The 14569-nt window shown below is 46.0% G+C and overlaps 1 protein-coding gene across 1 annotated transcript in view; it reads right to left on the bottom strand.

Annotated features, from left to right (window-relative positions):
• The window catches only part of LOC135056673 (alpha-2-macroglobulin-like), a 174711-nt gene that overhangs the window by 16948 nt on the left and 143194 nt on the right, over nucleotides 1–14569 (bottom strand). The window contains exons 30-32 of the mRNA XM_063962123.1: nucleotides 12657–12872; nucleotides 11340–11464; nucleotides 9748–9838 (exon numbers count right to left, since the gene is read on the bottom strand). Coding sequence (XP_063818193.1) covers nucleotides 9748–9838; nucleotides 11340–11464; nucleotides 12657–12872 — 432 coding nt within the window. The remainder of the gene's footprint in view (nucleotides 1–9747; nucleotides 9839–11339; nucleotides 11465–12656; nucleotides 12873–14569) is intronic.

Below are 14569 nucleotides of genomic sequence, written 5' to 3'. Positions count from 1 at the left end.
GAGACTCGAGGAGCCTGTCAGCGGGGAGAAGGTAAGTATATCCCCTCTCTCTCTCTCTCTCTCTCTCTCTCTCTCACACACCGTCTGCCGCAATGTGTAAAAAGGGGTCCCGTCTGCCGCAATGTGTAAAAAGGGGTCCCGTCTGCCGCAATGTGTAAAATGGGGTCCCGGCTGCCGCAATGTGTAAAATGGGGTCCCGGCTGCCACAATGTGTAAAATGGGGGACTGGCTGCCGCAATGTGTAAAATGGGGTCCCGGCTGCCACAATGTGTAAAAAGGGGTCCCGGCTGCCGCAATGTGTAAAATGGGGTCCCGGCTGCCGCAATGTGTAAAAAGGGGTCCCGGCTGCCGCAATGTGTAAAAAGGGGTCCCGGCTGCCGCAATGTGTAAAATGGGGTCCCGGCTGCCGCAATGTGTAAAATGGGGGACTGGCTGCCGTAATGTGTAAAAAGGGGGACTGTCTGCCGCAATGTGTAAAATGGGGGACTGTCTGCTGTAATGTGTAAAAAGGGGGACTGTCTGCCGCAATGTGTAAAATGGGGTCCTGGCTGCCGCAATGTGTAAAATGGGGTCCTGGCTGCCACAATGTGTAAAAAGGGGGACTGTCTGCCGCAATGTGTAAAAAGGGGGACTGTCTGCTGTAATGTGTAAAAAGGGGGACTGTCTGCTGTAATGTGTAAAAAGGGGGACGCTGTCTATTGTAATGTATAAAATGGGCTCTACCTGGTGTAGTGGCGCTACTGTGCAGCGTAATTTGAATAATGTAGACTACTGTGCACCGTAGTATGAATTGCTATTATTTTGTGGCCACGCCCCTTCCCCGTGAAGCCACGCCCCTATAATGGTTTTTGCGCGCCGTAGGCGCGCACTGCCCCTGTCTTACATGGGGGGGCGCCACTATCGTTTCTGGCACACAGCGCTAAAATGCCTAGTTACGGCACTGCCAATGTGTCTAAATTTTCCCAGGACAATTCCCTTTTTTATCATCCAATTTTGTGGGAGATGTACTAAACCTTGGACAGTGATAAAGTGGAGGTCATTGTGTAAAACTAAATATCAATAAGTCTCAACAACTGTTTTACCTTATTTGGGACCTGAAGGAGGTATTGTATTGGGTGGATTTTGCTTGGGTGTGGACATTTTTCATTTCAAGATTCTGTGTGCTCAGTTTAATGTGAGAGTGCAGTGTCCACTGACATTACCTACTTATCATAATGCTTTTTGTTGGCAACTTACTATACAAATTATTTGCAACCAACTTTTCCTTTGTAAGTTGCACAATCGGCTAATTATAAAGTCAGTCTCATGGAAAAATGTACTCACATGGTATCAGAATGCACTGTTGTGGTTCATCAGTATATCTAGGGACATATTTCTCAAAAAATATTAAGGCATATCCCCTCAAAAACACTAAATTATCAGGGGATACCCATACATATTAAGCACCACTATGATGTATGTACTGTATGTAGGGGGTAATTCAGAGTTGATTGCAGCAGCAAATTTGTTAGCAGTTGAGCAAAACCATGGCCCTCATTCCGAGTTGTTCGCTCGCTAGCTACTTTTAGCAGCATTGCACACGCTAGGCCGCCGCCGTCTGGGAGTGTATCTTAGTTTAGCAGAATAGCGAATGAAAGATTAGCAGAACTGCTAATAAATAATTCTTTGCAGTTTCTGAGTGGCTCCAGACCTACTCACAGATTGCGATCAGCTCAGTCCGTTTAGTTCCTGGTTTGACGTCACAAACACCCCCTGCGTTTGGCCAGCCACTCCCCCGTTTCTCCAGACACTCCCGTGTTTTTCCCTGACACGCCTGCGTTTTTTAGCACACTCCCGGAAAATGCTCAGTTACCACCCAAAAACGCCCCTTTCCTGTCAATCATTCACCGATCAGCAGTGCGACTGAAAAGCACAGCAGAATCCACAGCAAAACTACTAGGTTTTTAGTTAAATAACTAAGCGCATGCACAATTAGCAACAAATCGCAGCATAGCGAAAATCGGCAACGAGTGAACAACTAGGAATGACCTCCCATGTGCACTGCAGGTGTGGCAGATATAACATTTGCAGAGAGATTTTAATTTGGGTGGGTTATTTTGTTTCTGTGCAGGGTAGATACTGGCTGCTTTATTTTTAAACTGCAGTTTAGATTTCAGTTTGAACACACCCCACCCAAATCTAACTCTCTCTGCACGTTATATCTGCCCCCCCCCCCTGCAGTGCACATGGTTTTGCCCAACTGCTAACAAATTTGCTGATGCGATCAACTCTGAATTAGGCCCAAAGTCCCTTGTTTTTACCATTAATTCAAAGCTTTCTATTGGGGCTGCAAAAATGATGAATTTATCATGGGCTTGGCCATGTTAGCTAATGCCATCTTCAGATGGCATCTGCCATTATATTCTATAAACTACACTTTGGAAAATTTTCCAGCGGCAATGGGCACTTGCACAGACAGTTGCGTGGCCAGGTCCCAAACCCAGAAGTATAATGATAGCATTCACAATTACTTTACTTTTACTCATCGAAGGGACAGAATCGTCCTATCAGAGTCCTTATGCCTGGATGTGATGTAATGTATGGTATATTGTTGTAAAATCTAATGTTTTATTGCCTTGCTAAGTGTAGCCCACGATGATTGCAGTATATATCTAACTTGCTGCGGTTTGTGGTGGTGGATACTTATATATTGGAGCAATTCAGTATTTCTCCGGTGCGGTGATAGCTGCTCTGAAAAGCATCTGTCCTCACGATCAGTAACACTGCTACTTCTACGGTGACACTTATACCGCTGCCAGTCCAGCCTTGTGTGTATGTGCAACATGATGTCATATACTGTATGTACAAGACCCAGTGGCGCACGCAGGGGGGGTTTCCGAGTACCTAGAAACCCCCCCTTACGGACCAAAACTGTTTTTTTTTCAGCAGACGGGGACAGCCTTGTCCCCGTCTCTGCAGCACCCGCGGGACACCCGCGAGCAGTGCTGCCCGGCCAGCCGCTGCCTGTTCATCTCAGTTGTCGGTGCTTCTACAGAAGCGCTGACTGACTGCTGACCCGGCTGTTTTTTTTACCGCACGCACAGCGCGCGCAATAATAGGCAGCGCTCGGCTCCCAGAAGGGGAGTGAGAGAGGGGAGGATTTGCACCGCAGCACGGCATTTTGGGGTCACAGAGGAGATCCGCAACTCGAAGGGCATGCTGTAATCTGTAGTGTGTGTGTGTGAGTAAATATGCTATTTATATGTATACTATTTGTGTGTGTGTATGTATGTACTGTATTTATGTGGGTATGCTATGTGTGTGTGTGTGTGTGTGTGTAAGTATGTTTTGTGTATATTTACAAGTATGGTGCGTGTTATTCAATGTGTGTGTGCAGTGTGTGTTTGTATGCTGTACGTGTGTCACACGTATACTGTATGTATATATATATATGCATGTATTTGTATGTGTATATATATATATATTTATATATACATGTATGTGTGTGTGTATATAAATATATATATATATATATATATACACACCCTGAACGACCAGCACTCCCTGTACCATATGACCATATGCAGCAGCGGTGGTGCACAGCTCCAAGATCCGATTATCAATAAATACAGTGGCACTCCAGTGGACTTGTATTCCAGAAAATAACTGTAACACCAGTTGCACGAAAAGCGAAAAGTTCATGCAACTGGTGTTGTAGTTATCTTCTGGAATACTGTATTTATTGAGAGATATATATATATATATATATATATTGTAACACTATAGGGGTGCAAGGCGCCTTTTCCTGGGGAATATGGCCGCACGCAGCAGCTGAGGAACAACACAAGTCCAGTTTCTGGTACAACTGACCCCGGACAGTTTTATTGAAACAGAAAATAAAACAAAACCCAAAAATAAAAATACCTTGCCTGTCCGGCACTAACTAAACATAAGATATTCCTAACTGTCACTAAACAAAACACAGAGTTCTTCAGTACATACTGTATAGCTTACTTGCATCAGAAAGCGTGTCTCTCACACACAGATCCTCCAGCCTTCCCAGGCAGTCTGCCCATACTAATCAGGTTAGAAGCACTATAACACTCTTACACAGCTGAAACCCTGATTAGCCCTCTGTGAGGCCAAAGACCCGAACTGGGCCCAATGTCTAGAACTCGCCTTATCTCTCTCTCAGAGCCTTTACCTAGCTTTTACAGCAAACTGAAAAGGTTCAGACAAAACAAAAAGCATTTTTCCTAGAAGTTAACATTTTCTAAAACATGTAAGACAAGAACCTGGGACAAATATACCTGCCCTCAAACACTATCCCAGTGTTCTTGTCACATATCCCCCTCCCCTGTTTCGACCTAGGGGCCAGAACACTTGTAGCCCCCAAACAGAAGATGCGAGACAATGCATCTGCGTTGGCCAATTGTGTTCCCGGTCTATGTTCGACAGTAAACTTAAAGTCCTGCAACGCTAGAAACCATCTAGTTACACGAGCATTCTTGCCTCTATTTACATACATCCATTTTAAAGGGGCATGGTCTGTCACTAGTCTGAATTGTCTACCCAAGAGGTAATACCTCAAGGTATCTAGTGCCCACTTAATGGCCAAAGCCTCCTTTTCCACAATGGCATACCTTTTTTCATGCTCATTGAGTTTCCTACTCAAATAAATGATAGGGTGTTCGTCCCCATCTCTGGTTTGGGACAGCACAGCACCTATCCCTACCTCTGAGGCATCTGTCTGTACCACAAATTCTTTTGAAAAATCTGGTGTTATCAACACCGGTTGTGAACACAAAGCCACTTTTAACGCTTGGAACGCCTTTTCTGCATCAGGGTTCCATTTCACCACATTTGACTGCTTCCCTTTGGTAAGGTCTGACAACGGCACCGCTGTGGTCGCAAAATTAGGAATAAACCGTCTATAGTACCCAGTAATTCCCAAAAAAGCCCTTACCTGTTTTTTATTCACTGGACGAGGCCAGTTTTGAATAGCATCAACTTTATTCAATTGGGGCCTAATCAGACCTCTGCCTATGGTGAAGCCCAAGTATTTGACCTCCTCCATTGCGAGGCAGCACTTCTTTGGGTTAGCAGTTAACCCTGCCTCTCTGATTGAGTCCAGTACTGCTTGTACTTTAACCAAATGGGACCCCCAGTCTGTACTGTGAATTACCACATCATCCAAATAGGCAGCTGCATATTTTCTATGGGGCCTCAAAATTTTATCCATCGCCCGTTGAAAGGTTGCTGGAGCCCCATGCAACCCAAAGGGTAACATCTTATACTGGTACAGCCCCTCCGGAACCGAAAAGGCTGTTTTTTCTTTGGCGCTATCAGATAAAGGTATTTGCCAGTAACCTTTGGTCAGGTCCAATGTGGTGAGAAACCTGGCTGTTCCCAGCCTTTCTACAAGCTCATCCACACGGGGCATGGGGTATGCGTCAAACTTGGACACCTCATTTAACTTCCGAAAGTCATTACAGAAGCGTATGCTACCGTCGGGCTTCGGGATGAGCACTATGGGACTGGACCACTCACTGTTAGACTTCTCTATGACTCCCAGTTCTAACATGGTTTTAACTTCCTTAGAAATAGCTTCTCGCTGAGCTTCAGGAATCCTATATGGCTTTAAATGAACCCTGACCCCTGGTTCTGTGACAATGTCATGTTTTATTATGGTCGTTCGGCCAGGCAGCTCTGAAAATACCTCCCTATTTTGGATGAGAAATTCTTTAACCTGATTGTTCTGATCAGCTGATAATGTCTCTGACACCTTCACTGCGGGAAGCAACCGGGGTGAAGACACCGAAGGGCAAGGCTCCGCTGACAGAGACAACCTATCTTTCCAGGGTTTGATTAAGTTAACATGGTAGATCTGTTCGGGTTTTCTCTTTCCCGGCTGGTATACTTTGTAATTAACCTCATTCACTTTTTCCCTAATCTCAAATGGACCCTGCCATTTAGCTAGGAATTTGCTTTCCACAGTGGGTACCAAAACAAGAACTCTATCGCCAGGAGCAAATTCCCGTATCTTGGCACTCCGGTTATAGACCCTCTGTTGAGCACTTTGGGCCTGTTCCATGTGCTCTCTGACAACAGGTACCACGGCTGCAATCCTATCCTGCATTTGTGTTACATGCTCAATAACGCTTCTATAAGGAGTGGGCTGTCCTTCCCACGTCTCTTTGGCAATATCCAACAGCCCTCTGGGGTGTCTACCATACAACAAATCAAATGGAGAAAACCCCGTAGAGGACTGAGGAACTTCTCTGATGGCCATTAACAAGTAGGGCAACAAACAATCCCAGTTTTTCCCATCTCTCTCAACAACCTTTTTTAACATACTTTTTAATGTTTTATTAAACCTTTCCACCAACCCGTCAGTTTGGGGATGGTAGATGGACGTCCTGAGGTGAGTGACCTTAAATAACTTGCACAACTCTTTCATGATCCTTGACATAAATGGAGTACCTTGGTCAGTCAAAATTTCTTTTGGTATTCCCACTCTACTAAATACCTGCACCAGCTCCCTAGCTATCGCCTTGGTTGTGATAGTGCATAAAGGGACAGCCTCAGGATATCGAGTGGCATAGTCCATAATTACCAGGATATACTGATGGCCCCGAGCAGACTTTAACAAGGGCCCCACGAGATCCATGGCTATTCTGTCAAACGGGACCTCTATAATAGGCATGGGAACTAGTGGGCTCCTGAAATGGGGTCTAGGGGCATGATACTGGCATTCAGGACAGGAAGAACAATATTCAGACACTTCTTTATAAACCCCTGGCCAAAAGAACCTTTGTAAAACTCTTTCAGTGGTTTTTTCTGCCCCTAAATGTCCTGCGGTAACGTGACTATGAGCTAAATCTAGTACCGTTCTCCGATAAGGCTGGGGAACTACCAGCTGTTCCACCACATCCTCACCCCTTTTGACAATGTGGTACAAGAGCTCATTACAGATGGCCATGTGGGGATACGTAACCCTGTCACCTGGTACCACAGGTTCCCCATTAACAATCTTAACATTCTCTCTAGCCTTTATTAAGGTAGGATCCTTTAACTGTTCAGACGCAAACAGATCCTTCTTTACCTCCAGGTCAGGCACGCTTTCAGTTCTAACTACTATGTCTCTGTTCCCGGCAAGAGGGTCCTCACTGGACTCCCCATCTGTCACTTCCCCAGCCAAACTAGCAAAAGGCAAAGGGCCAGAAAGTTCCGAAGACCCACGTACATCCATAAAATCACCGGTATTATCAACTGGCTTTTTACTTCTCACATCTGTTGATAACCGTGATTCCCACAGTTTCCAAAAATGAGGAAAATCCCTCCCTATTATGGCCTCATGCACCAAGGTAGGGACCAGTCCCACTTTAACCATTGCTGACCCACAACAAGTTTCTATATTCACCTCAGCAGTGGCATAATGTTGGGTATCCCCATGTATGCAAGTTACCCCAATAGGTATTTGCTGGACCTTTAAGGGGTTCACTAACCCAGCTTTCACGAGGGTAACTAAACTTCCTGAATCTAGCAAGGCCTCTACCCGGTTACCCTCTAAGAACACATCACACATTTGTTTTTCCAGCTCAGGTGAAGGTACCACAGTACAGGCTAACCTAGCAAAGAAAGACATTCTGCGACATTCAAAGGCAGCATCACATTGCATGGGTTCTTGCGTGACTGGGCAATTGGCAATAACATGACCTGGCATACCACACCTAAAACATTTAACCACACGATTATCAACCCGTTTGGGCAGCATAGACCGTTCTAGCCCCATTGGCCTGTCTCCAGGGCCAGTGTTTACAGTCTCTCCAGCCCTGCGTTCTCTTAACCGCCCAGCAACGTTTTCCCACGGAACAGTCTTACCAGTCTTTACTGAAGGGCGCTGTCGAGGATCTATGGGTTGCTGGGTGGTCATCAGTAGTTCCTCTGCTGCCAAATACCTCTCTACCATGTCCACTAATTGGTCAGCAGTACCCGGGTTTCCATGGCTCACCCACTTGCGCAGGACCATGGGCAAAGATCTCAAGTAGCGGTCCATGACGACTCTTTCCACCATCTGGGGACCAGTTAATGTCTCTGGCTGTAGCCATTTTTTTGTTAGCTGAATAAGGTCGTGCATCTGGGAGCGCGGAGGCTTCTCCATGGCGTACAGCCAACGGTGCACCCGTTGTGCTCGTACTGACAGCGTGACTCCCAGGCGGGTCAGGATCTCAGTCTTTAGTTTATCATAGTCCCGAGCCTCAGCAGGGCTTAAATCAAAGTAAGCTTTTTGGGGCTCACCTGACAGGAAAGGTGCCAGCAGACTGGCCCACTGTGCTTTTGGCCAGTTCTCACGCTCTGCAGTCCTTTCAAATGTGGTCAAGTAGGCCTCCACATCATCAGCCTCTGTCATTTTCTGCAGGAAGTGACTGGCCCGTATAGAACTAGAGCTGGTCGGAGCACTGACGGCCACATCTCCAATCCGGGCTGCAAGGCTCTGCACCACTTCTGTTAAGGCCTGTCTATCCTGACGCTGTTGCCTGTAAAGTTCATCAACAACTGCCTGCTGTTGTCTCTTATTTTCCTCCATTGCCACCTGCTGCTGTCTTATATTTTCCTCCATTGCCACCTGCTGCTGTCTGTTGGCCTCCTGCTGTAGTCTCCAATTTTCTTCCATTGCCACCTGCTGCTGTCGGTTGGCCTCCTGCTGAGCCGCTGTAGCTTGCAGCAAGGCTTTAAGCAGATCCTCCATGTCGACAGATTTTTCAGGCGGCTTTGTAGCTGCTTTCACCCAGGACATATCAAACCCTCAGGGGTGAGTCTCAGTAACTTCACACTGGGCTGTATCTGCATAAACCACCGTTTTCTGCAGGCCTCACAAAGCTGCTGCTTTCACTTATGCGCAGAACGGTGTGCTCGCATTCTCCACCAAGTTGTAACACTGTAGGGGTGCAAGGCGCCTTTTCCTGGGGAATATGGCCGCACGCAGCAGCTGAGGAACAACACAAGTCCAGTTTCTGGTACAACTGACCCCGGACAGTTTTATTGAAACAGAAAATAAAACAAAACCCAAAAATAAAAATACCTTGCCTGTCCGGCACTAACTAAACATAAGATATTCCTAACTGTCACTAAACAAAACACAGAGTTCTTCAGTACATACTGTATAGCTTACTTGCATCAGAAAGCGTGTCTCTCACACACAGATCCTCCAGCCTTCCCAGGCAGTCTGCCCATACTAATCAGGTTAGAAGCACTATAACACTCTTACACAGCTGAAACCCTGATTAGCCCTCTGTGAGGCCAAAGACCCGAACTGGGCCCAATGTCTAGAACTCGCCTTATCTCTCTCTCAGAGCCTTTACCTAGCTTTTACAGCAAACTGAAAAGGTTCAGACAAAACAAAAAGCATTTTTCCTAGAAGTTAACATTTTCTAAAACATGTAAGACAAGAACCTGGGACAAATATACCTGCCCTCAAACACTATCCCAGTGTTCTTGTCACAATATATATATATATATATATATATAGATACATACACCACACCACACATGTGCGTGCGTGCGTGCGTGCGTGGAAACCCCCCCTTAAAAATCCTGCGTTTGCCCCCGAGACCACAGATCACTCACAGCGGAGGTGGCGCATAGGAAGGAGCGGAGCTCCGGGAAACAACACCATATGAATATGAAGCACTGATTTACTGAATACTAGGCACTTGTATCGGGGCCCTAATAATGAATTTTGTTCAAGACTTGGCTGTGACTGACCATCCTGACTGTGCTCTTCACTGGGATCCATCCAGACAGCATCTTCACCTCAATAACAGCCATGTTGGACTTTTCCCGGGGACCTGTGTATCTGCAGCAGCAATAAAAGGACATGGAAAAGGTTTTATTCTTACTTTTAATCTACATTCAATCAACTTAATAGCAACTAAAAATGTGAATACTCTTCCTGTGCTTGCGTGGGTTCCAGTTCCCTCCCAGAATCCCAAAATATACAGTATTAGTAGATTAATTGGCTCCCAACTAAAAATAACCCTAGTGTGAATGTGTGTGTGTGTACGTGTGGTGGGAAATATAGGCCCTCATTCCGAGTTGTTCGCTCTGTATTTTTCATCGCATCGCAGTGAAAATCCGCTTAGTACGCATGCGCAATGTTCGCACTGCGACTGCGCCAAGTAACTTTACTATGAAGAAAGTATTTTTACTCACGGCTTTTTCTTCGCTCCGGCGATCGTAATGTGATTGACAGGAAATGGGTGTTACTGGGCGGATACACGGCGTTTCAGGGGCGTGTGGCTGAAAACGCTACCGTTTCCGGAAAAAACGCAGGAGTGGCCGGGGAAACGGTGGGAGTGCCTGGGCGAACGCTGGGTGTGTTTGTGACGTCAACCAGGAACGACAAGCACTGAAATGATCGCACAGGCAGAGTAAGTCTGGAGCTACTCTGAAACTGCTAACTCGTTTGTAATCGCAATATTGCGCGTACGTCGGTCGCAATTTTAAGAAGCTAAGATTCACTCCCAGTAGGCGGCGGCTTAGCGTGTGTAACTCCGCTACATTCGCCTTGCGAGCGAACAACTCGGAATGAGGGCCATAGATTGTAAGCTCCACTGGGGCAGGGACTGATGTGAATGGCCAAATATTCTCTGTATAGCGCTGCGGAATATAGAAACATAGAATTTGACGGCAGATAAGAACCACTTGGCCCATCTAGTCTGCCCCCTTTTTTTTTTTACCATATTTTTATCTCAAAACTTATTTGATCCTTATTTCTTTGTAAGGATATCCTTATGTCTATCCCATGCATGTTTAAATTGCTCTACTGTCTTAGCCTCTACCACCTCTGATGGGAGGCTATTCCACTTGTCCACTACCCTTTCTGTGAAGTAATTTTTCCTCATATTTCCCCTGAACCTCCCCCCTCCAGTCTCAGTGCATGTTCTCGTGTTCTAATACTTCTCTTCATTTGGAGAATGTTTCCCTCCTGGACTTTGTTAAAACCTTTGATATATTTGAAAGTTTCTATCATGTCCCCCCTTTCCATTCTCTGCTACAAACTATACATGTTGAGATTTCTTAGTCTTTCTGGGTATGTTTTGTGATGTAGGCCATGCACCATTTTAGTTGCCCTTCTAAAATGGGCCCTTCTAATATGTGTGCACTATATAAATAACTGGAAACAAACAAATAATAATTAGAAAAATTAGGATTTTTGAAAGAAAAAAAAGTCTATAGTATAATAATCAAAACCTCACTCACTAATATAGTGGTTGACAATCAATGTGTAACAGTCACTATTCAGATAGCAGGCTATGCAATACGTGATAATAAATACATAAGCATAAAGTACTCACGAGGCATTGATAAAAATTTCAAACTTTGTCACACGATCCGTCGGACAATCTCTTGTAAATGGTTTCACAGTTAGTGAGAAGGTGGCGTCTCTTTTAGGGGGAGGGACGTTGTATCTCAGGACTGTCTATTGGTTGAGGACAAATAAGATAATTTACTACTCAGAGAGAATGCAGATAAGAATAAGCAGTCATTGTGTCTGTGACAGACATACTGTAGCACACCTAGAGCAGCTGTTATCTATTCTGCATGTTTCATGGATCCATTAATCAGGTGTGCACACATTGTCCATAGCATAAACATGACCGCAGACAAAAGCCTACAGTACTATCATACGTTCATATTTCAGCCATCCTTGTGTCTTTTCTTTCTTATAGTTCATGCATAATTCATTTAATTGCACAATTCTGCCACCTACTGTACTGTACTGTAAATTTGCCTCTGCCTAGATTGGAGGGATGGGGAGGGACATTCTAAAGCTGGGCATACACTGGACGGAATGTATTAAGCAGTAAAATTCGATCAAACCTCAAAAAAACATTCCTGTTTTCAGTGGTTTACTGCAATCCCCATGTGTATCAGGCTCCGGAAAGCTGGTGCTCTATAGACAATGCCATCTATAGATTGCCTTGCCTACAGATTCCTAATATAGGCCCTTTACCGCAATGAGTCAGTGGAGAGAGATCCTTAAGTTTCCTCCCCGGCATTCTCCACTTGTGCGTGTGTGGTCAGCTGACCACGCATTGGGGGTGATTCAAATCTGATCGTAAATTTAACACATCTACGATCAGTTACTCAGACATGCGGGGGGTGGTGGGGGGACGCCCAGCATGTCTGGCTCTGCCCCCCTTTCCCGCACGGGTGCAAAGGCATCGCACAGCCCGCCCCTGCAAAGGTCCGGACATGCCTGCATTGTCCGGACTGCTCGAACGGCATTCGTTCTTATGTCATTGGCACACCCACTCCCGCCCCACGACCGCCTTTGCCTGTCAAACCGGCAGAGGCGATTACAGCCCTGAGATGCTGTTAGCTTCAGACTGCGATTGCTGCCGCTGCAACGACGCAGTCTGAATTACCCCCCTTGTACAGTAGTGTGCACGGGGTCTGAAGAAGTAGTTACACACCATAGTTATGAGCTCGTCTCGGAGCTCCTGTCCATGTGGGTGCATTATAATACATTTGAGCAATTCATCATTTCTTAGTAACATGAATAGTAGCAATAAGAAATTCTAATTATTGGATCTAGGACCCTATAATTGATAAATATGTCCCATAAACTCTAGTTGTTGGAAGAAGAGTGACAGAAAGTATCCACTGACCTGTACATAGACACAGCCACCCCCGGTGGATGTCACCGTGTACTCTCCGGGGATGGATGGTAGCGACGCTCGCTGCAGCAGCAGCCGGTTATTGTTGTCCACATGGAACTGCTGCAGAAAGCCGGTCTTAGAACTGACAGTCACAGTTACATCGCCCTTATCACTGAATGTGGCCTCTGCATACTTGGCTAAGGCCTGGATAGCCACAACGGTGTCCTGTGAAAGGGAAAAAAAACTGTCTGTAAATGTGAAAAATACATATAGGAAGATAGATAGGGGTAAATTTACTAAGGTGGGAGATTTTTAGAACTGGTGATGTTGCCCATGGCAACCAATCAGATTCTACTTACCATTTATCTAGCTGTTTCTAGCAGATAATAGATATAATCTGATTGGTTGCTATGGGCAACATCACCAGTTCTAAAAATCTCCCACCTTAGTAAATTTACCCCATAGTATTAAACTAATTTGTATATTGAGCCAGTGTCCTTAGTTGGTTGTAGCCCATGTCAGATTGAGAGAATCACCAGGAGTTGCAATGAATCCTCCATAGGAAGATATAATATAAAGAGATGAGTGCACAATACAGTAACAATGTTAATGAATAAGATCACGTCTTAGAGCCGCGGTGGCCAACCCACGGCTCATGAACCGCATGCAGCTCTTTCTTCCTCCGCATGTGGCTCGTTTGGCTCCCGCTGCCCAATAGCACGGCACATTACTTAGTGTTTCTAACGGCGCAGACCTGTGACCCAATCAGAGCTCGCAGACCAGCAGCTAAGGCTCCTGATTGGATGCTGGGCCGCGAGCTTTGATTGGCTCATGATCGGCGCCTAATTGGAGATAGACACTGTTGCCAGAGACTGAGGGGCAGGAGAGGCGCACGCTGTGCTCTCCCCCCCCCTCACAAACAGCAGCAGCGTGTGGGAGGGGGGCACTGTGGGGACATGCGTATCTGGCACTGGGGGCGTATCTGGCACTGTGGGGACATGTGTATCCGGCACTGGGGGCATATCTGGCACTGTGGGGACATGTGTATCTGGCACTGGGGGCGTATATGTATTTGGCACTGTGGGGACATGTGTATGTGGCACTGTGGGGACATGTGTATCTGGCACTGGGGGTGCATATGTATTTGGCACTGTGGGGACATGTGTATGTGGCACTGGGGGATATTTGTATCTGGCACTGTGGGGCATATGTGTACCTGGGACTGTGGGACATATATGTATCTGGCACTGTGGGGCATATATGTATCTGGCACTGTGGGGACATGTTTATCTGGCCCTGGGGGCATATATGTATCTGGCAATGTGGGGACATGTGTATCTGGAACTGGGGGCATATATGTATCTGGCACTATGGAGCATATATGTATCTGGCACTGTGGGGCATGTGTGTACCTGGCACTGTGGGGCATATATGTATCTGACACTGTGGGGACATATGTATCTGGCTTTGGGGACATATATGTATCTGGCACTGTGGGGACATGTGTATCTGGCACTGGGGACATATATGTATCTGGCACTGTGGGGGCATATATGTATCTGGCACTGTGGGGACATGTGTATCTGGCACTGAGGGTATATATGTATCCGGCACTGTGGGGACATATGTGTATCTGGTACTGTGGGGGCATATATGTATCTGGCACTGTGGAGGCACCCATTTTTGGGCGTTTTTATATGTATGTGGCACTGTACTGGGGCATTATGTATGTGGCACTGTACAACATGACTAAAAATGGGGGTATGACACAAGATAATTCTTCTACAAACCTCATACTGAAAAGGTGTGCGCACAAAAATGGGATGTGAATTTGTGACAACTAGGCCACGCCCCCATTTTTGGTACACGCATGATAGAGGCTCTTGCCCTTGTCTACAGATTTTTTCTGGCTCTTTGCCTCT

The sequence above is a fragment of the Pseudophryne corroboree genome, chromosome 3, assembly GCF_028390025.1.
Source record: "Pseudophryne corroboree isolate aPseCor3 chromosome 3, aPseCor3.hap2, whole genome shotgun sequence".
NCBI lineage: Eukaryota > Metazoa > Chordata > Amphibia > Anura > Myobatrachidae > Pseudophryne > Pseudophryne corroboree.
The sequence above is the reverse complement of the archived record's forward strand: the minus strand, read 5'-3'. Positions and strand labels throughout refer to the sequence as shown.